The sequence below is a fragment of the Pollicipes pollicipes genome, unplaced genomic scaffold (genome assembly GCF_011947565.3).
Source record: "Pollicipes pollicipes isolate AB1234 unplaced genomic scaffold, Ppol_2.1 Scaffold_4295;HRSCAF=5057_pilon_pilon_pilon, whole genome shotgun sequence".
NCBI lineage: Eukaryota > Metazoa > Arthropoda > Thecostraca > Pollicipedomorpha > Pollicipedidae > Pollicipes > Pollicipes pollicipes.
In genome coordinates this window covers 24346868-24369827 of record NW_023596461.1, presented here as the reverse complement: position 1 = coordinate 24369827, position 22960 = coordinate 24346868, and the positions used below count along the sequence as shown (strand labels likewise).

At 50.5% G+C, this 22960-nt stretch overlaps 1 protein-coding gene across 4 annotated transcripts in view; it reads right to left on the bottom strand.

Annotated features, from left to right (window-relative positions):
- Positions 1–434: 434 nt before the first annotated feature.
- The window catches only part of LOC119097144 (uncharacterized), a 35939-nt gene continuing 13413 nt past the window's right edge, over positions 435–22960 (bottom strand). For 2 of the 4 annotated variants that reach the window (XM_037220204.1, XM_037220203.1), the window contains 6 exons: positions 21478–21614; positions 7524–7751; positions 3565–3687; positions 2768–2966; positions 1801–1972; positions 435–1220 (listed from right to left, as the gene is read on the bottom strand). In XM_037220204.1, the coding sequence (XP_037076099.1) occupies positions 1016–1220; positions 1801–1972; positions 2768–2966; positions 3565–3687; positions 7524–7622 (798 nt within the window). In that variant the 5' untranslated portion in view covers positions 7623–7751; positions 21478–21614 and the 3' untranslated portion in view covers positions 435–1015. Of the gene's footprint in view, positions 1221–1800; positions 1973–2767; positions 2967–3564; positions 3688–7523; positions 7752–13353; positions 13464–18216; positions 18282–21477; positions 21615–22960 lie in introns of those variants that run through there. The other 2 variants (XM_037220205.1, XM_037220202.1) reach the window with 2 other exon arrangements.

The window sequence follows — 22960 nt, the reverse complement described above, 5'->3', positions numbered from 1 at the left end:
TGCTTTTTCAGAGATCACTTAAATTATCTTTCCTGACAGAGTTTTTTCCACCATAAAATGCTTCGAAATTTCCCAGAGACCATGCGACATTGAAGCGCTTGGATCTAAAGTGGCAGTGGTCGAATGTCCCGCGCTATGCACGCGCGTTAGCGTGCGATTAGCATTCGCATGCGACTTTCGGTGTCAGGAGGCGTTCGACTGTGCTGTATAGAGAACGTCATGGAAACGAAACCGTCTCCAGGTTCGGTTTTCGTAGTTTTCTCTCAATTGCTTTGTGCTTGGCTTCGACTTGTATCATTTTTACCGACTGGTTTCGGTCTTGTGTCTGTCAGTGCCCGCTGTCCATATGACATTTTGTGTGTGATTGTGATTGCCGTTTGAGCTCACTCTTCCTTTCTTCCGTTTTTCCTTCCTCTTTTTTGAATGTTCCCTGTTAAAATTATATATTGAGCGATCATCACGGGTTCTACTCAAGTTTCGCACACCTAGGCTTTTGTCCGTCCAGGCCGATGTTATTCATATTGACCATGTGGAAGGTGCAGCAAAATATACCAAAATATAGGCCTTTATAACTCAATCGCATTTACTATTTGTTTCCCTAAAAACAGAACAAGAAAAATAATTTTTAAGCGCATTTTCCATTCCGTGACATGGCTTTTATTCTCGAACGATGATGGCTGCTTTCACAATAATGGTGCGGGATCATAGCTTGTACATCAAAGTGAACATAATAACGGATTAAGCATGAAAGAGATCACACTTCGGCAGCTGTATCAGTTCAAGTCAGCCGATCAACTATCAAATGATAAATCGTCTCAGAAGCAATCCCAAAGATACAGTGACATTCATCATTCGGTCTAACAAGTACTTCTACAAACGTGCTCCATGGAGTGATGCACACCACTCACCCTCCAGTCAAGGAACAGTACAACTACATGAATGGCGGCCGTGTTGTCCTCGAGCGTCCATCCGCCAGAGTACAGCAGCAGCGCGACCGTCACCGCAGCCCGCCGCCTCAGAGGTAGTGCTCCACGGTGAGCAGATGCGTGTGCCCGGCGTGGCGCAGGCGCAGGAACGTCTCCATGAGCCGCTCGAAGCGGGCGATCTCGCGCAGGGCCTCGGCGCTGACCTGGGAGCGCAGCGGGGGCGCCTCTGCCGGCCGCTCGGCCACCGGCTCCTCCCAGTCGGCCCCCGAACGGCGCTTGGTACGCGACAGCGCGCTGACGAGAGCGGGTGCGCGTTACGGGGTAGGCAGGGCCGCTGTGTCAGAGAGGGGAACCGCGGCAACATCACGCATCCTTGTGACAGGGCATAGGGGGGAAGTCACGATAGATTAATGAAAGCTTTGGCACAGGTGCTTACAAAGTATCAGACTGATTGAATATTGCTCTAGAGGAACTATTCCATGAACGGACTTGAAGGTGCTATTGCATTCCTCCAAAGGGACTAACGAGTTTAAATTGGGGCGGGTGAACAAAAAACATTGAACAGCGATTTCAAGAGGCTGGGTACCAGGCTATGAATACGCGTAGGGGCATGCGATTTAACCTTAACAATACAAAGATCACGAAGAAAACGCATGCTGCATCAAATGAGGTGCAAGCATGGCGACATGTGTCACAAGGTGCCTACGTAAGTCGCCGTTTAATCCATCAGCCGAGAATCGCACCTCTAATTGCTCCAGTTTCTTAACAGCTCACGGCGGGCGTCGATTGACCGCACCAGCAGTGTGACCAGTGCCAGTGCGACGCCGCACGCCGCTGCTGCGGATGTGTCCGGCACGAGCGCGGCGCCGCTCACCTGATGAACCGGAGCGGGGTGCGGCGGCGCACGAGCGAGGGCGAGTGAAGCGAGCGGGGCCGTCGCACCGGAGCCGCCTCCTCCCAGCCGGAGCCGGGGCCCGGCGGTGGCGTGGACGGCGTTGAGAGTCCGCTCGAGGACGGCGCGCTTGCCACGCTGGCCGCTGGAATGCCTGCGGCCCGGAGGTGGGAGTCATGACAGCGCACGGCTGACTGGGACGGGTCGTGTGCGCCACGCTTGCGTCACTGGTGGCCAGCGGTAACCGCAGAACCGACGGCAGAAGTTGCAGACGTAAGATGGAACAGGAGACAAAAGCCCATCGCTCACTTCCTCTCGTGCATTATGCAAAGTGCAAGGCGCAGCAGTAGCCGCTGGCTAAAATGAGCACATTGGCTCACGGTGCAATGCAGTTAAGCGGTATCCTGAACGTTCACCACAGTGCGACCCCATGGTGAGCCGGCGAGCACGCGACCCATCCCCCGCTCCGCTCCCTCCTGCCAACAGCGCCTGCGCCTGCGCTGGGCACGTGCCCCACCGCCCGCCCCGCTCCCTCCTGCCAACAGCGCCTCCGCCTGCGCTGGGCACGTGCCCCACCGCCCGCCCCGCTCCCTTCTGCCAACAGCGCCTCCGTCTGCGCTGGGCACGTGCCCCACCGCCCGCCCCGCTCCCTCCTGCCAACAGCGCCTCCGCCTGCGCTGGGCACGTGCCCCACCGCCCGCCCCGCTCCCTCCTGCCAACAGCGCCTCCGTCTGCGCTGGGCACGTGCCCCACCGCCCGTCCCGCTCCCTCCTACCAACAGCGCCTCCGTCTGCGCTGGGTACATGCCCCACCGCCCGCCCCGCTGCCAACAGCGCCTCCGTCGGCGCTGGGCACGTGCCCCACCGCCCGCCCCGCTCCCTCCTGCCAACAGCGCCTCCGTCGGCACTGGCCGGTATGTCCGCCTGCCGCCGTCGGCTCGGGGCCGCACCGAGGTCCTGGATGGCGCGCAGCTGGCGCTGGCGGCGACTGCGGATCTGCGTGACGGTCTCGCGCGCGCTCAGCTCGCTCTGGCGGATGGACGACTCGAGCGTGTGCAGCCGCTGCTCCAGCTCCTGGCGGTGGCCGTGACTCAGCTCACAGCTCGCGTCGCTCAGCGTCTTCGACAGCGGCAGCTGCATGGTCTGCGCCTGAGGGCAGAGCGGCGCACGCTGACGTCTCGTCCTGCCTGGTGCAAGACGTGTCTGTCCACCTCGTGTCCACCTCGTGTCTTGTTCTGTCGCCACTGTCAGCCTCATTGCCTCGGATCAGAGCAGGTTTGTATCTGACATCAGCTGACACTCCACATACATACGTGGTTTTAAGTTGTCATGTGTTTTCTTACTTACGGGACACAATGGCCTATAGCGTGCATGCCGTCATCTCGCCAAAGGCCAGGTAGTACAGGCGAAGTAACGACGGCAGCACTGTCACGCACGTATTCATGTTGTGGCTTTGGGATGCAGTGAGTCTGAATCCCCTTTACAATGAAATAATTCCGTCCTCGTGCATCCGTGGGGGTGGATAAAATGTTTTCCAGAATAGATTTGGCTCCATTCTGGAAATTACCGGCATGCTTTCTTGTGGGGGCTCGATCCTTTGCAGCACAGTAGGCGTAGCCAAAGTCAGGTAGTACGCAAAACTCGCTTTTACTCCACCATTCAATCACAATACCCTACGCCAGTTCCCAACCGACGATGTGAAATACACGATGATGGTCCTAATGCCCTCAGCAGATAGCAGTCTTACTTTGAGCGCAGCGGACATTTTCCTCTGCCGCAGCTGCAGCTGTTTCCGGTACGCCTCCATCTGCACCTGCACCTCGGCCCTGTCTGCGCTGTTCAGAACCTCTGCCGTCGTCATGGTCCAGCCCTGCGGAGCACAGGCATAGATGTTAGCTGAATCACTGCTACTGCTGTCGGACTATAATAGAGACGCCAACACCTCTCGACTATCCCGGCCTTTGTCCTCGTCCAGCTCTTGCGAAACGCAGACGCAGACACAAACCAAGTCATTGCTATTGTCTAGCCAGTACAGATGCGCCATCATCGCTGGACAACTTGGGTGGTGCTCAGGGCTTAGTTCTGCGGAACAGAGACGGAGATGTTAGCAAACCCACCAGACAAAAACGTCGCAGTTTCTTGTTTTGAGCAAGCTGGGCTGAGCGCCCGCACAACGGAGCAGGATTAGGTTTGTGCTGGCAAGTCGACGTGCATCAGAAGTGTAGTTTCCTATTCAGCTGGGGGAGGGGGCGCCTCCCCTAACTTGGTCTCCAGCTCCCCCATTTTGAGAAAAAAGCGAGTGGAATTCTTGGAAAGCCTGTTCTGGCGTAGTTCAGGTGGAGGTTGAATCGTTTTTTCACTGTTCAGCCCATCCTCTAACACATTTTGCGAAACTGCACCTCTGACGTGCATAATGTCTAGTAAGAATATTAATGCAAACGAACATTTCGCTAAAGATGTTGCATATTGCCACTGTGTAGTTACATCACCGAAATAGAAAGAAATATATTTATATACGGTTTGAATGTAGATGAATTAATGTAAATGTTCAGCTGTTAGAATATCGTCGCAATGCACCAAGTTATTTTCGAGAGGATGGAGCACCCGCAATCGAACAGCTTTGGTGCGGAATTGGGAATATTTAGCACCGTGTCGTGAATGATCAACGCAAAAGACGCTGCGGACAAAATGTAGCCCAATAGCACACTGATTCCAGAAGACAGCACCCGCACATTGTGACCGGCATATACGATCATAGATCACAGTAGTCTATAGCGAAAAACCGTCGTTTCACCGAAAACTGCGGGGATCTTAGTTGTCTGTTAGCTAACCTAAGCAAACGTCTGCAGCGTTGCAATTTGATTCACAAGCCATTCGGCGCATTCAGTTAAAACCCGGATGTTAGAAACGGGCCGAATAATTTCTAATATTGTGACCAGGCGAGGCTATTCAATTTATTCCAGCAAACATTCTCCTACATGGCTCTCATCTGCAAGCCGTGTGAACAAATTTTCCTTGCCGGTCTGAGGGAAAAGACGGGCGCATGGAAGAGTTTTGTGGCATAACTGGTTAAAATGAGGTGGTATAAATATCGATCTATTTCCAAGTAATTAGTGCTAAAATGTTTTATCACAATAGCAATTATCCGTTGGAAAGTCGTTCATGATTTATGACGGGCGGTCTGTTGTTAGTTGGAACTTACTGAGCGTGGAGTTAACTTGGCGCACTTTCCGGCCACATCGTTTATTCGTATGGGTCATGGCCGTTTCTTCGCCATGATAATTGTGTTTTAGCGCAAAGTTCGTATTCTCATATGGTCTTAAGTCTTATGATGTCTGACCTATTTTTTGACCTTAATCCACAACAAGGGAACGAAAACAAAATCCTTATCTTTCAATTAAACAGGGGATATTTTCTTTGGACATAATTCTCCGGTCGAGATCACCAAGATCCTGTTGGCTTTAATGGAAAACGTTATTTTCCTACATCATTAATGCACACTTTGTCCCCAGGCACTCTCCTACCAAACTTGAACTGAAATGTCATAGCATGTGCAGGTGGCCAACACTTGCTATAATTATTGTTATGAGGTGTTCCATTGCTAACCGCCATAGGAAATAAATATTGTTATAATTTTCATTTCGACAAAGCATTACACAGGCATCTTCCATGCATCCTTGTACCCCATCAGGCCCAAATAAAATCCCATCGCACCGTATTATAGATGTGAGCCATGATGGGCGGCAAATATCCACGAGAATAAATGTAATCACTTCACCTTGTCACCATCCGAGATACCATTAGGCTGCTTCCCACAAGGCTGCCTTAATTTAATGCACTCACAGGTACGTTGCTTCAATTATAAAGCTGCGCGCATTACATTCGTTGCGTCTGGTAAAACTGTCCTCACGACCTTCGGCCGCTATTTCGAACGAAAATAGTGTCGTCACTTTGTTCGGACATTAATTTAAAACAGTTTTGTGAGGGCCAACCGTGTGTTATCTAGTATCGTGACAAGTCTGAGTGATTTCATGTATATATACATATAAGTGCACAGCTGGGGAGTTGTTTTCATACGCGCAAACGCTTAGAATATTTCGTCATAAGCCAGAGGTAGCTTCAAAAACCGGTTAAATGCGACGCGCTCGGGTGTGAAGATTTATTTGGCCCCCTACTGTCTCAAAAACTAATAAAGCTGGAAAAAACCAACCTCATGGGGCATGTAGGGGTCTAGGTAAACTCACTTTTGCGTCACGTTTCTAAATTCCTACGTCATGACGTGCGCATCAAATAAAGTCAAACGAGGCCAAACTCCAAATCGGATTCAAACGTGCCCTCGGACCTCCTAAGATAACTAGCTTTAACCTACACATCCTGTATAAGGAACAGACCGCTGGTTCAATGGAGCGGTGGATCACTAACATTACTGACCTTGTTAGCCTTCAAAAGATAAACATTCCCCCAAACTTGTAAGGCTTTTGTATTTAAATTTGCAGTTGACGCCAAGTACTGCCTTAAACGACATCCTCCTTAAAGCAAAAGTTTGATCGAGGTAATTTTAAGTGAAATTAACTTAAAGTCAAAACCAAAATAAAAAGAATCAGACCTTAATAAACTCATACCGACAAATCCTTTGACGTCCCTGTGACTCAGCATTTCGAAGCTAGTGCCAAAAACTATCTCGTATCGTAACTGTATTGCTAAAAATGGCCTGGTTTTGGCCTAGACCTAACCTTTATACTTCACCAAAGCCAACGAAATTAGTCGTAACCCCTAATTATCCTTGTCTGATTGTCTTAGAAAGAACATTGATGTTGTATAGCTTCGTCTAACAGTCCGTTGCCGCATCATATTAAACAATTCGGCAGGAATTATCTTCGCTGACTTTGACTTGATGTAGGTCAGCAGCCCTGCACAAGTAACGTATTCTTTAGAATGAAATAACATTCGTTGTTCATTTGATCATATACACGGGCCATTTGGCGCCATTAATCGACGTCATTCGTAACCTTTCCTTCGGTGGTCAAAATGCTCCCACTCGAGTGCGTGTTAACGGTCTGATTCGATCAACACCTTTGTTTATGGACTGGGAATAAGATGATGAATGCATGATGCTTCAAGACCGCATAATTAAGAAGCATCCAACGTGTTTTGCAACCAAAAGCAGCCGCATGTCCATTTTTTTGCATGACGCATTTCGCCAAGGGCACCTGGTAGCTGCACAAATAAAAACATGGTACTACAACAAAATACTGCTACGTATTCCTATGCACTTGATATTATGTTCGAGGTGAACCGACAGCCATTGAGGTTTTGCCAAACAAAGTCTGCTTTTAGCGGTCGTGTGACATTCCGTTATCTCAATGTATTGGCTGGCTTACTGCCTACCGGTATCAATGCGTGAATCATCACCTAATTCAATTGTAAATCAAGCTTTGGTCATTTCCACGCATTGTTTGCCTCCAAGCATCATCCATTTCCGGGTTCTTCTCACTCTGTTAAGGTTATTGCTTTATTCGTGCGCTAAGTTGCATAGCGAGTCGTCTTATGGCCTCGACATCTCATTCTCTGAGTTCTTGGACTAGGTTTCGTCACGTTCAAAACCGAACGAAATTAAGTGCTCGATCTAAAGCTACTGCAGTAATAAATATGGAGTGGTCAAGGGACATTACCGGGATTCATACAAAGCCGCATCTTTTTACCTACCCCACTGTTTTTGTGTTTTTGCTTGCTCTGTAGCAGTTCCTTGGTCTGCAGCACCTCCTCCAGCAACTGCTGTCGACTGCTGGACGGCTGGGATGTCATGTCTTCGTCCAGGTCTGCCACCTCCAGGTTCAGGCCCTCCAGGCTCAGCCGATGTGGTTCAGCCACCGCCCGCAGGGCGGCGCTCCAGTCGCTGTCATCAGGCGTGCAGAGGCTGGCCACCGGCTCGCCCTGCGAAAACACAGAGCAGGGTGTGTGTAAGTATTCCAGGAATAGAGCCAATGAACGCTTTCCATGGATGCTCAGAAAGATGTCTTCGAGTCCTGATGATTTATTGCGCGGCGTAAATGTTAAGCAAACAGAGGATATCTGCTGAGAAGCAGGGTATTCGATCCAGAAAGACACTGCGCATTCCCATAAAATAACATTCGCGTCAAAAAACATGCTTCATGAAAAGTTGAGAGTTTCCCTCTCCGGCGAAATTTCTACGCATTCAGCACAAAGGCAACTGACTGTTCGGTAGACTCAGTCTCCATCAGACCCATTTCCCACCAGTAGAAGTTAACTTGCCGTCTTCTGGATGCAGTCATGCAACAAAACTGAGAGCGAGCCATTGACACAGGTCCTATGACGAACATGTCCGAGTATTTCGGGCAAGACAGCGGGCCAATGTTGTCTTAACGTTAGATAACCAGAGATGCCGAGTCCCGGCAGATCATCCCAGCCATTCTGGCTCCGTTTTGACGGTCTTCTATCTTCGCAACCACGGATCCCACAGTCATGAGGCTTGCATAGCAGATGACATAATTTGCCTAAAAATTAGCGTTACGCTGTAGGACGTAAAAAATGTTAATGCGCGAGCTATTCGATAAAACGTGATTATCGCACACTATTGCCACATTACATAATTTGGCATTACCTTCCATAAGCATGGGATATTGAGAACATGCATACTGCGACAGAAGTTGAAGGAAACCGATCGAGACGGGATCCTAATTTCGGCTGTGCTGTGTAAAGTGCTGGCCGCCACGGCACGGAACCAACAATGTTTGGCGGAGGAGACAGTTGGCAAAAGCATTGTCAGAGGCGGGGTCGACGTGTGCACCAGGTCACGCGCGCTCTAACCCAATCCCCGGATCCTCCGGTGTTGTGGCTTTCTATGTCGGGTCTTGGCAATCACAGAAGCTTACGACGGAAACCAACTGCAATGCGCGGGTGACGATCCGTCTACGAGGCACTAACAGATCACAAAACTGTCAGAAGTAATATAGAATAATGTCAAAACTGAGTCAAAAGTGATGACGGTAGTTGATCCAAACGTGGCCAATGTGGCTAGTTAGACCCCGATCTAGCCGGCATGAGCTGGGGTCTAAGCCAAACATATTAATGATAGCATAAATGAATAACCCAGTCTAAACAAAGCCCAAGCCGTCAAATTCTCTAGTAGAGCTTGCTGTACTTTATACACAAACACCACACATTACTGAACATCCATCTGGTCAAGTCATGAAAGCAAAACACCCCATTCCAGTAATAGCTGGTCACTCACTCATCTTCTGCTACCATCTTTGCACATGAGAGTATCTCAGAATAACACTTTTAGAAAGGTATAGATGCTCAGGTCACTCTCTCTCTCTCTCTCTCTCTCTCTCTCTCTCTCTCTCTCTCTCTCTCTCTCTCTCTCTCTCTCTCTCTCTCTCTCTCTCTCTCTCTCTCTCTCTCTCTCTCTCTCTCTCTCTCTCTCTCTCTCTCTCTCTCTCTCTCTCTCTCTCTCTCTCTCTCTCTCTCTCTCTCTCTCTCTCTCCTCTCTCTCTCTCTCTCTCTCTCTCTCTCTCTCTCTCTCTCTCTCTCTCTCTCTCTCTCTCTCTTCCCCTCTCTGTGTCTTACCGTTCTCATTTTCCACGTTTTCGACCATAGCATCTAGCTGGTAGATAATTTCATTGAACGGGAGAGGAGGGAAGGGAAGGGAAGGGGAGAATCTTAAAAGTGGAATGATTTGAAATTGCACCAAATGGGCTTTACACGATTCCTCGGGACGAAAATGACTCGATGGTGTATGTAAATGCAACATCATGATCCCTTCTGTAACACCATCTGACGTCACTTTGAATTTTCTGTTCTCTCTTAGGCATATTTCAAGATAGCGGAAAATGTCGAGCTATGCGAAATACAATCATATGTACCATGCAGACTTCTACGTTGCATCATTACTACGCCAAATAATTGTTATGAACACTATCTTAATGCCTACAAATGATCTATTTGATCATTCATGTGATAGGTTAACTTTCTACGCAATCAGTATCACAAATTATCTTACAGCTCCAAAACGTTCCACTCCCAGCTGGGAAACTGTATGGCATCTTCAAAATAATTCGTTACCGGAATCGACGATAGCACCAGTTTTTGCTTTTTCATTACCCTTTTTTGCACTACCGTCGACGTCACCCAAAAAACCAGACGGAACACGAGCGTCTCGGGCCTCAAACGAGGATGCACCACGGCCAACGCTATTCCAATCACTGACTTGTCAGCGGCCGGTAGTGCAACAGGTCCTGGTGCGACTTCAGGTCATTGATAAGGTCGTCAGCAGTCCCTGGTACAGACAGCCATGTGGGTGCACTGTCCGCTGGTGTCCCAAGGAAAGACCTGAGGCTGTACCAGAGCCTGTGCACTGCCGGAAGGTTAACAAGCCCGTACTCGGAATAGCGCTGGCCATGTGTCAACACGTGGTCGATTTGAGAGCTGAGACGGTCCCGTTCCGTCCGGGTTTGGCTGGTGTCAGCGATAAGTATAGCACAGCCATGGCTTCAAGGTTGTTGCCTGTGTCATGGACGAATGTTATGGGGGTGTTGTACCGTTCATCAACTGGGACAAGAAGAAGTCACATCTGGTAGATGCATCCGTTGGCTGGTGTTTCAGCTTCTTCAGATTGATGCTAGCCTGGTCATTAAGCGACCCGCTCGGTCAATGGGAGGACATCGATGGCTTTCTTTCTATCGTTATTTGAAGCGGTATGAAAAAGTTTGTGATCATGTTGCAGGAAAGGGCGAACCAATGATTCGAATTTTCACAGGCATTGTAGCCGGTAATAAGGATCAGTTGCAATGGCTTCTGCGGGAGATGAAAGTCCACCAATAGGAGATGGGCACCTTAAATAAGCGAGCACCGGACACACTTCAATGTGTTGCAAAGTACAGTACGAAAAATATAATAACTAAAAATATAGCCCTTAAAATATCATAACTAATTAGTCTACATAACGATGCAACATGAAGGTCTGTTCAGCACATAATGTTTAGTTGATATGGCTTAACATTTTCGTTCTCCAAGTCGAGGACAAAATAATAGAAAGGCCTAAGTGAGATAAGATGGCGATGAAGAGGGGCCAAATATGCTCATATCGCGTTTATGTACAGACTGTAGAGCCACATTCGCTGCGACAGTATGTTTGACACTCATCTCAAAAGCAGTTAAAAAGACATAGGTCTCTCATCTCTGTCTCTCATCTCATCATCTCATCTCTCTCATCTCTGTCTCTCATCCAAAACAAAATCGTATTCCCCTTCGGTCAAGTAGCATATCTGCTCGATGTTATGCCCAAAAACATGGCATCAGCATAGCAAGAGAGCGTTAAGGGCTTTGTTTCAAGTGTTCCAGCCGATGCTAATGTTCATGCTCATGCTAATGTTCATCAACTGGCCCAAGGTTGGCGACCCCCCAAACGTGCTTGAATTTTAACAAAGATGGTGCCACTGAACTCGCCTTGAGCCGAAGAACCAAAGAAACCCTGTGCACTACACGTTTCCAAAAAGGTTGACACCATGGGACCTACTGTACATGATGCCTAAAGCCATCGGCAAGCGCGTCAAGACGCAGTCACGTTTGCGTACACATCGTTCGTCCAACCAAGGACGAGGATATCACTGAAGATGTCCCACCGGTAATCCTCATAAGCCGGCTCATACTCAATGTACAGTTCCATCCAGCGCCAGCCAAGTCACATCGACTTCCTGCGAGAAATGTTTTATTGAATCAGTCACGTGAAAATGAAGCATGTCGCTCTAAACCTGACTCGTGCATGAGTCAGAAGTCATGCATGTCCCGATTTCAACACTTGCGACATTCACATAAATTAGCAAGCAGCGTCATGACAGTGGAGTTCAGTGCCAGAGCTCCAGACAGTTTGTACATCGGGAACCGCGAGGATTTAAAGCTAATTTTTCCCGTGCTCAAACGATGCTTGTATTTCTGCGTCTCATATCCCTACCATATCAGGGATGTTAGGGTTTAAGCCGCTATGTTTGTGGCCTCGCAGCACTCAATTTGCCGACGCTGCCCTGCATTCCGTGCTGGAGTCGTGACGTCAGCTGGCGGGTTCGAGTATCCAACTTTTTGTACTTTGCGCTGATTGTTACCTCCGACGCACACGATTTGATCAGTAATATCAGTTTCTCGAAATCCTTCGGAACAACTCAAAATTGCGATCTGAAGTAGCCGACCCTGCCGGAGAAATCTCATTTGACTCCCCGCTCATTACTATGAAAGAAGCGCGTTTCATTTGCCTTGCTTTTTTAGCGTGCACGAGTCTTGTAATGTTTGCCACACACCTTCCAAAAAGTTTGTGTAATAAATAATACGAAAGCTGGATACACTCTGTTTAGACAAAAAGATATGAGTACATGAAGGTAATATCCCGTGAATTCAACGAAACATTATACCATGGCTTTGTTTTCTTCCCTATGGCGTTTACCGCAGTGGCTCTTTTCGAGGTGCTTTTTGGCTTCGGGAATGATCCGTGTGACGCACTGGCTCAAGCTTCAATCAGCGAAGTTCTCGGTAACAGGCTCTTGCCTGCTGAGCCAATCACAAATGTTCTTTTATTCGCAACAGTACAGCTGCGCACGGTGGTTGTCATGACGACAGTGCTTGTGACTGCAAGGAAGAAGCATCGTGCTATTACAAATCGTTGACAGCGTAATTTTGACTCGAAAATAAACCTGATCTTTTTGTTTTTTGACAGTGCTGCAGTGGCACCACTCAGTGCTATTACTAGACGTTTTTAATCCTGAGGTCTCACTAGAGTTTGTCTTTAAAATTTGCCCCAAAGGCGGACCGAAATAGCCATCTTGATGATTATTCGGCGCAGTTCACTACCCTGCACTTCTTAGGACCAAAACACCTCTTGTTTTGAGCTCCACGCCCGCAAAGATATGAAGAGTATCTCGTGCATATTATTTCCAGGTCACCCAGGAATCCATGGCGACATAATGTCATTTGAGTTTTGCCACTTCAATGTCCGTGCGGTTATCAAGAACGAGAAAATTTAGCCGTCAGGTCGTTCATATCTGCCGTTCGTGAGCACGATTTTCAGATCTAACGGCCGTCAAGCAGCTTTCAATCAATGGTACGTAAGGTACTATGACGTAATCAAACAATGACGTGTTGAAGAGCGCATTTACTCAATAGAGCAATCGTGTCGTCTAGGGCAGCCTTTTCTATTTAAAAGTATACCAATAGTTATAAGTAAGCTTATTTCATCATATCTGATGCTTGCTTCAATATCCCCAAATGTGGAATGTTCCCTTTAAGCGCCATATCCTAAACATTCCACGAACTGAGCGCCAGCTGATCTCTCGCGCGCGATTTTACTCGTGTGACCAAGCGTGCATGCACCGAACCTGACTATTTTGAACCAGCCTAACCATTTGTTTGATTATTTGTCGACGGGCTGTAAAAGTCACAAATTAATCACGCGCCGTCCAGATATGTGCGCAAGTCTATTTCCGCCATCACAGCCCCTCATTCGCCCTGACAAGCCCCGCAGCCTTACCCGTCTGCCTCTCTTCCGGAGGTCGACAGCGCTGACACTCAATCGCATCCGGCTTCTGGCAAGGCGTCTGGGCCTCCTCAGGACCCTGTCCAGTGTGGAGAGCATGGCGAGAGCCGCAGGGTCGCGAGCGGGGCCACAGGAGAGCGTCGATCTCCCGCCCCCCCCCCCCCCCCCCCCCCCCCCCCCCCCCCCCCAGCACACAGCTCAGCGCACTGGCGACCCTCAGCCGACTTTCCGACTACCCTTCGTGGATCAACTAACGAGATGAGGTCAGCTCAGTTGACAGCAGGTGTAGACAGCTACGAGGATGATTGACAGCAGATTGGTCCGACGGAACGTAGGTATCACAGTTTTCCTGGAGTTGCCATCTGCGTCATTTGCATTTGACAGCCCAACAGCTGACTTCGGCTGCCGCATCAGCGCAATATCCTCGGTAGTTGTCAGATTTCGCAGCAGACGATCGCTTTGAACGCACGGCTGGAGCCCGCGGCCGCTGCAGCTTCTATCGCTTCGGTGATCAACACGGAACCGGCAGCACGGCGGCAGCGGTGTTTTGTCTTGCTGGAAAACTCAGAAGAGCTTCAACACGCCTGCTTTGGTGTACGCTGCATTCGTCGTCTTGTAAGGAAATACCAGTCAGAAGACGTCGAGGTAACAGTAGCACGAAACAAACCAAGCAATTGCTCCCGTCAAATCACCCAGGAGGAACACTGACCACTTCCTCAGAACACGCACAAACCAATAAGCAGGAAGAGTCTCGACCTGCGCCTGTCAGCAGAGCACGCTCTGTTCGCCCATCCACGCCTATCTTATCGGGGTGCCGCTGTCTGATAGCGAAGGGCGGGGTGTAAAACGATCACATGATCAAGCAAATTATCTGCGGCCCGTTGGATTCAAAAGCGGCTCCCTCCCTAGGGAACGAAAGGACGGGAGCTCGTAGCCTCGTTGTTAAAGCCCGCACGTTTGTAGATCGTCACGCATTTGGTACTGGGAATACTGCCGCATTTTTTAACATGTACTGATTTGCACCTTAATCCTTGTGGTAAAATTGTTCCACTCTGACTTGTAGGTAAAGAAACAGTGACATTCCAGTTTCCCTGGCTAATCTGTGCAATACTGGACCACAGTCATAGAGCTTACCAGCCGAGCGTTACCCACGTGCGACAATGCACATCTGCGTCGTATTCCTAGCAGCCAGCGCTGTCTCAGTGCCGGCGATACTGCAGTGGTGCGTGTGCTTGTGCCGGGAAGAGAAGTGCACTAACGGACGAGGGGTATTGCCAGACACAGCTAATGGAGAAAGGCAATGTTTTCTTGACTACCAAACGTCACCATTTCCCGTTCTTTTCCTGTTTTCACCCCTTGCCACCATTTAACTGTTTTGACCCTACTGAGACCAAGTTTCGAACTCTGCACCTGTTTTGCAAAAAACGCAAGTCCATTTCGCTTTTTAAAATGTTTGTTATGATATTACAAAGATCGGATGAAGCGATCTTAGCGCAGCAGCACAGTGTTCAAGCCGGCATGGTGACGCAGTAAATAATCACTATGTCAGCTGGATGGCTCGGCTCGGTAAACGACGCAATTATCTCCGGAGTGGTAGCGGCCGGCTGTCTGGCACAACCGCTGATGTCCGGTAAGCAGTCACAGCTCGGTAAACGACGCAATATCTCCGGAGTGGTAGCGGCCGGCTGTCTGGCACAACCGCTGATGTCCGGTAGCAGTCACAGCTCGGTAAACGACGCATTATCTCCGGAGTGGTGGCGGCCGGCTGTCTGGCACAACCGCTGATGTCCGGTAGCAGTCACAGCTCGGTAAACGACGCATTATCTCCGGAGTGGTGGCGGCCGGCTGTCTGGCACAACCGCTGATGTCCGGTAGCAGTCACAGCTCGGTAAGTTTTATCTGGCTGGTCATTAAGCATTAGCAAACGCTTGTAAATCCTGCCATGCGAGTTTACCAGCTAAAAATATTCATTTTCTCGCGGTTGTATCAGATGTGCCAGGCAAAAATTGACAACAGACATGTGATGACAACGCATCGAGGTTGGTAGACTCAGGATTGTTTGAAAATCATCACTGAACCGCAGCGGACGGAAGAACGAATCTGAGGGCTAAATCCACCATTCTCAACTGAACATAAGGTGTGTATGTTCAGTAATATGTTCATGATACACGCCTCCACCGATGTGAGAAACGCCGTTTGCGTATCAACAAAATGCGGGCAGAGCGACATAAAGTGGAGACACAGCTGATGTGGTAGCAAAATGACATTCTGGAGTCTCCCAATGCGGTGCCGTTTATTCACTTCTCCATCCTTGCTGAGTACATAAAATGGTTGGATGGCATGATGTTATTACTGTTGGTTTGGTTACAAAAGAAATAAAGAATGAAAGGTGTAGCTCTTGGCTACCCTTCCAGTTTCTCTGTCATTTTCATCACAGCGAAACGACCAATGGAAAAGAAGACGACAGGCCTGAGTCGGGCAGCTTTTTCCGCTTTTTTCCTCCTGCGTCCAATACGGCAACGTTAACGCACCACCGCCACGACGCTAGAGATAATGAGGTTTTCTGTCTCTGCGTGACCTCGGCGTCACTAGGGGCGGGACTCTGCCGGTATCCGGCCACGTGGCTGCACACGCCTCGCCAGACCTCGCCGCGCACCAGCTCTCGGCCGCCATTAGAGCGCCAAACTGAGGCTGCAGGGGGGCCGTGGTAGCCGTACATCTAACCTGCTGCCCGTGCGGCGTCTGTGCTTATAGAGAGACGCCTTGTGAGGCTCCATGAGAACATGACATCTCTCGGACCAAGGCTATCTAGGACACAATACAGCCACACAGACTGCGATCGTGAATCGTCGCAAAACGTGACCCTGTTTTCACACTGACAATGAATAGTAGTAATAGCTCAGCACGGGTCCGGCTGACGTGCGAAAGGGGTCACCAGCGGCAGCCTGCCCAGCTGACGTGCAGCAGGGGTTGCCAGCGGTAGCCTACCCAGCTGACGTGCAGCACGGGTTGCCAGTGGTAGCATGCCCAGCTGACGTGCAACAGGGGTTGTCAGCGGCAGCCTGCCCAGCTGACGTGCTGCAGGGGTCACCAGCGGCAGCCTGCCCAGCTGACGTGCAACAGGGGTTGCCAGCGGCAGCCTGCCCAGCTGACGTGCAGCAGGGGTTGCCAGTGGTAGCCTACCCAGCTGAAGCCCTACGTCTCAGGAGGCGTTCGATAGCAGCCATTGAGCGGCGCCCACACGCAGGCGGGGGTCTCTCACCTGTACAATACCGGGCCAGCAGCTTGCTCCGTCGCGTGACTGTCCGCGAGACACGACTGCCCCTGACTAAATGGCGACCCCCGTCGCCGGTATTGCGTTGTTTTGGCACGTAATGAATGCACGTCTGGCCTGGCGCGGGATGGCGTACACAGTCGGGGTCATGCCATATCCGCTAACCCACGGAATCTTCGGAAAAAAGAGACCATCTCGTCTTGCAACGTTGAGGGCAACCATTCCAAGATGACAGAACAATGATGCCTCACGGCCCTTAGCTCTGTCGTGCAAGGGTTGTTGGCATACGCTCGATCATCGAGGTGACTGCATACGAAAAGGTTGACAGGACTGTGGTCTGGTGAGCGAGTGGCGCATGTGATGTCCGACCTGCGGCTACTGTGGCGCTTCAGAAAACGGGCTGGCGCCATTTGAGTGAACTGCGAGCGGTGTGCTAGCCGTCCCTGCCTCTGTTTTAACCATGTCCAGACACTGTTTAGCTGACGTGTTATGGTACGGTGCATTATATCAGAGGTGACCACATTTGCGTGCTATACGGTGTCTGAAGTGTCGGGCTGATCCATTAGCAGTAATGGGAGGATCTTGGGCGCTTAGCCGTCCACATAAGGCTGTGCTAAACGACTCGCGGAAATGATGTCATCTTCAAGTAGACGTTATGAAAATTTCAAACACATTTAACTGTCGTTAACTAAAAGCGCTACTCCAGCACACTAGTTTTCCAGTCTCTCTTTTATTATCAGGCTGAATCGATGCAGACGCCAAAGTATTGCGATAAATTCCTATCATCAGGGGCCTTATGGCACGTGTTGGCGCAACAACGGTCATTAATACATATGTAAAAGGCTCGGACCCGATCGTGTCTTAACAGGTGCGACATGAAGTCACCGACCAGCGAGGGAAGCATCAAGCATACGTCACAAAGGAGGTGCCAGTGATCACAAGCATTCCACTCGTTCACTATGCGCGATATTGACCCCGTCACAGTCCATCGACATGCTACGGCTACGGCTCACAACGCTCGGTACCACCTGGCTGGTTTTTACGTGGCGAATGGCACGCGTTTCCAGCTATCCGCAGCGGGCGCGTCGGTACGAGGGACGGGCCTCGTCGAGCCCGTGCCCTGTCAGGTGCAGGCGCGCGGTATAGCGCCGGGCGCTGGAGCGCCGGCGGCAGCGCCATTCATCCTGCGTCAACAGCGGGGGCGTGCGCCCTTGGCGGCGACAGCTTCCGGCCACGCACTCTTCCGCAGCCCGTATCAGCAGCCGCCGGCAGAGCGACCGCGTCCGCTCGCACCGCCGATTGCATCGTGTATGATAATTCCGAGTTTTCAGGGCGCGTCGACTCAAATGTTCATGCAGCGCCATATTGCCTCGCACACGCATGCGCTGTGATCGCAGTACGGTCCGTGCGAGAAACGAGATTGGCATCGATGCTAAATTTTGACTCGGCGATCGGCGGCCGCCGCCGGCAGCACGACCGCCGCGCCCGGCCGGCTGCACACCGCCTAACGCGACGGGCGACGCGCCACGCCACTGCGTCATTAGTGTCGCAGTGGGCTCGTGCTCCAGCACAGTCCGGCTCACCTCCGACGGCGATCATCCGGCAGGTGGGAGGCCGCGGCGGCGCCGTCCCAGGCCGCTGGCACGCCTCGCCGCTGACTGACGGGAGGTGGCGGACGGGGCCGGACCAGGCCCCAGCCGCCGCAGCAGTTTACTCTGCTAGTATACACTGACGGATAGCAAACAGCGGCTGACAACGCGCAACACTCACCCTGATTGTCTTGTCTTCAGTAACAAAGGTCATGGGCTCTCTCTCACTCTCTAGTCCTCTTTGCTCTCTCTCTCTTTGCTCTCTCTCTCTCTCTCTCTCTCTCTCTCTCTTCTCTCTCTCTCTCTCTCTCTCTCTCCTCTCTCTCTCTCTCCTCTCTCTCTCTCTCTCTCTCTCTCTCTCTCTCTCTCTCTCTCTCTCTCTCTCTCTCTCTCTCTCTCTCTCTCTCTCTCTCTCTCTCTCTCTCTCTCTCCTTCTCTCTCTCTCTCTCTCTCTCTCTCTCTCTCTCCCCCTTCTCCTTTTTATCCTCCTCCTTCACCGAATCTCCTTTCATCTTTCAGTCTCCCCCCCATATAAGCCACCATTGCAAGATCTCTAGCTTGCCACTCTGCGAGTAGTTAACATTCGTGTAAAGCCTAGCTTGGATGTAGTCTATGTAAGAACGCCTAGTCCTTTTCGGCACTGCGTACTCACTCGATGGCTGTGTTGCAGGAAAAGCACATTAATGCAGTTATCTTGTTCAGCAATCTTTGCTTTCTCAACAATAAACAAAGGAGCAATATGCCTAGCAAGAATGCTTGGCTTGGAACTGAACATTGGAACAGGCGCGTGTTGCGGCCAGGAGCAGCCCCGCATCGTTCAGGAGGATGGAGAGCGCGTGGTGCCACCTCACCACTCCGTGCCAGGCGGGGAGGTGCGTGTTGCAGCCAGGTCCGGCCCTGTGTCGTCCAGAAGGTGGAGGGTGCGTGGCGTCACATCACCGTTCTGTTTAAGGCGGGGAGCTGCGTGTTGCGGCCTGGACCAGCCTCCGTGGGAGCGCCAGCGGCCCGGCGTATTTAGCGGCTGTGTTTGTAAACCACGGGCCGCGCTGTTTACCACAGCGGCGGGCGACCGGACCTTGTCGCTCCGGGGGCGAGGAGCGTCCCAACATGCGCGTGCTGTCGCCTTGGTGCAGCGGCACGCAGGTGAACGCTAACAGCGGTAACGCGCCGGTAGACGTGGGTCCGGCCATACTTTTCGAGCATCCATTCTCATCGAATCAAGTCTTCCCCTTCCTGTGTCTGCAGCGCTTCTGGCTTTGAAGTGCGGAATGATTGCTAAACTGATGGCTGCTATCTATGTAATCATGCGTGAACCGATATTGGTGTCTGGTCTCGTATGGCACCCAACTACAATAACTTGTGAACCCCCACGGTCCGAGCCAGCAATGCTCTTTTGGCTAGAGGCCGAATGGCTTAGTCGCCCACAACCGTTGCTACCAGCTCTCGTCAATTCTCCCCATCCTTCCTTCCAATACTATCAATCCTCGTTGCCAGTAGCTTGCGCGGCCGCCTATTGGCGTGCTACTTTTACACGAGCAGAAAAAGTCGAATGTAAGGGGAGCAATAAAAAGGTGCGATGAACAACGAGAGATGAAGCAGTCAAGCGTAAATACCGGCCTCTGAACCGAGCTAGGACACGAAAAAGGTCAATCAAAAACGCTCAGACGGTCTCCCAGCATGCGATATCAGTCGAGACAAACCCGGCGCACCTTATTGGACCGAATGAAAAGCCACAGCAACATGCCACTCCGCCGTTGCCTCAGCAAAAGGCAGAGCACAATGCAAGGCCTTTCGGGATAATTTTGTGTCTAAAACTAGAGATCGCCGGTCGATAGGGATATGGGTTCCCACAGATCATTAAACAGAGCGCGCCCTAGTTGAGCCGAGCGCCATGACCAAAGGGATTAGGCCATTTCCTCACCACGTTTACGGTTCGATGTGTTCAGGGGAATTCTCCGTAAAGAGATGGCTGTTTGCTTTACTATGTTGCTACCTATTGAACCCAAAATAAGCAGTAAAGAAGATGAGATGTGATTTCGTGGATGGTCGGTTTTACCACCACGAATGATGATAAAAATCGTGCCGACACGAGGGCCTTTTTCAACCCAAAGTTTTATGTGCTGGTACGACTGGATTTCAATGAAAACACATGCATCCGTTAGTTCTTTCTTGAAATTATTTTAAGTACACCATATTTTGATATCTTAAGTGTGGCAAATATTTCCACATTTTGTGAAAAGGGAACATGAAGACAAAGGTTACCGGACTTTGTTTTCTCCGAAAAACATCCCGAATGATTTGCACAATTTCACGGCACAACCAATACTTAACGCTCTCAAACCTGATTTAACCTTCCCGAGTCCTAGAACCATTCTACGCGCTTTACAGCATGGTTCATACGCCGTGCTCCTTTATACGCTTTGGTCATCATAAATTCCACAACCACCCAAAGCAATTTACGACAAAGCTCAGCGGAAAGCCAACTGCGCGCGCCAAACACCTGCCGTCCTCCGCACAGGCGTCAGCTACGCAAAGTAGTGGCTTGTTTGCAAATGACCACGCCGCAATATGACAAAAAACAATTTGCCACGTCGCGATGCAATTGTTTGAGAGTCGACTCCACGCGAAAAGAGGTCTAGATTGCCTTTCAACCTTAAACAAATAGCTGCGTTGCGATGCGGCTGTTTTAACATGGCCGCGCGCTGAATTTGACGTCACGTCGGTGTTTGGCAATTCGGAGGAGTGTGTGGTGTGATGTTTTACAACGGCCAGTGACCAGTTTCGCGACTGGAGCCTAACATACAACCCTGCAAAAGTCGCTTTCGCGGTAAACTCCCGAACTGGCGGCATCCACCTCAACAAAGTCTCCAAGTCGGCGCTACCTTCGTGAAGGCGGTAATCTCCAGCACGTAAAGCCACAGCCAGAGTGGTGTTGACGGATGAATGGCTTGGAGACGGTTTAGAGTTGTTCTCGATCGAAATCCGTACTATTGTCATGTTGCTATGATATTGGGTATTGCAAAGCATATATTTCAGGACCACGACGGTTAAAGATAGTTATTTTGTGTAGCGTAATTGAAACCCATGTACGCCAAACCATATCGCACAAATACGCAACATGCATATTTAAATACTCCCACACGGATGGGAAATGTTCACCCAGATCATGTGAAAACAGCTCCATTGAGCCACACAACATACAGGTGCGAACTTTGTGAAAACGCGGCATGTGCACTAGAATCTGTAACCACTCACCTGCTTTGTGATACAGATGCAGCCCTCCTGGGGAGTCCCTGACCTGACATCCAGCCAGGTCGAGATCGTCGATTGGTCGTGAGTCAGCTCTGTTGGAAAACCAGCGCAGCCGCCCTCCGGCTAGAGTACACCACAACCTGCCGGCAGAGGAGATGTGCCTTGGTAGTCCTTCACATCACGTCTGCTGGCGATGGCCCCCAATGATTGTCTGCACCGGCTCACAGGGGGCCCGCATCACACGAAAACTCGGTGTGGCAATCAGAAGGACGCGAAACTTGATATGACTTATATAGGACACTTATGTATATATATATATATATATATATATATATATATATATATATATGTTTTTCTTCTGCAAAGTGAGCTGATGAATTCTGTGAATGCCCACTACTAGATAAGTCCACAAATGACCACGCAGTCCTCAAGCAGCAGGACACAGACATGTACGGGAATCCGCCTGCAGCATTTTAATCAAAACTGTCAGACATTCAATCAGCCCAAGAACAGCGACAGAGGCGGGTGGCCTGCTACCACATTGCGAACCACTAAAAGAATAATTTCACTGAACCTTTCAACTTATGCTTTTTGCAAAAGCAACAGCGCCGTTATTCGCAGCCCGTGGCACCAGTGCTAAACAATGCACAGCTCAAGTGACACACACACGCCCTGGGCGCCTGTTTACCGGAACGCTCATGCAGTCAGCCCTCGCTTTCATCAGACTGCCGTGTGCAAAAAACAGGCACACATAAAACAAAACACACCACCTGGGCGACCTCGGGAACTCGTCCGCCACGCAGCAGTGCTACCGCATGTATGTCATCAATGATGTCGCATCAGTTTGTTCCAAACGCGGCGTTTGTGCTCCCGCCATTGCACACCAGATAGGACATCACGAAGCCGGCGGCTGGAGTTTGACTGGTGGCTTCGGCTTCGTGGAGCTGCCGGGACACTGTTATTGAGGCCTAGCGCGGATATACTGCGCCACCCAAGGTCTCACTGTGCTGGCTCCAGGAAATGTTGACCTGAGTAAAATGCCTTGAAAGCTAGCACGGTGTCGCCACATTGCCAATACCGAGCATTTATTAATATTTTGCGCTGCTGTGACAACACGGATTCGAACCCCGAGGAACAAGCGTAGAGGGCATACCAAGAGACGTCCACGTGTCAGGGGACGTGTCAGGACTGTTCGATAGCTCACTTCCCACCAGGTCTCCCGGAGTCAATTATGATTTTCCAGGGTTGCCGCAGATTTATTGTCCCAGGTTTCGCATCAGCTCTCATGAAGACGACCACTTTGTCAGTGGGAGGTCCGGAGACCGACAGAATTTGATGCCGGTTCGCCACGCCACCGCCCGGAACTACGCGTCTGATACAGCCCTGCTGCGCACACACCGCAGGTGAGACCACAGCCTTACGCGGCCGTATCGGAAAGTCAACTGTTTGTCTTAGAATTCCCGATATCACGCCGGTGTGAAAAGGA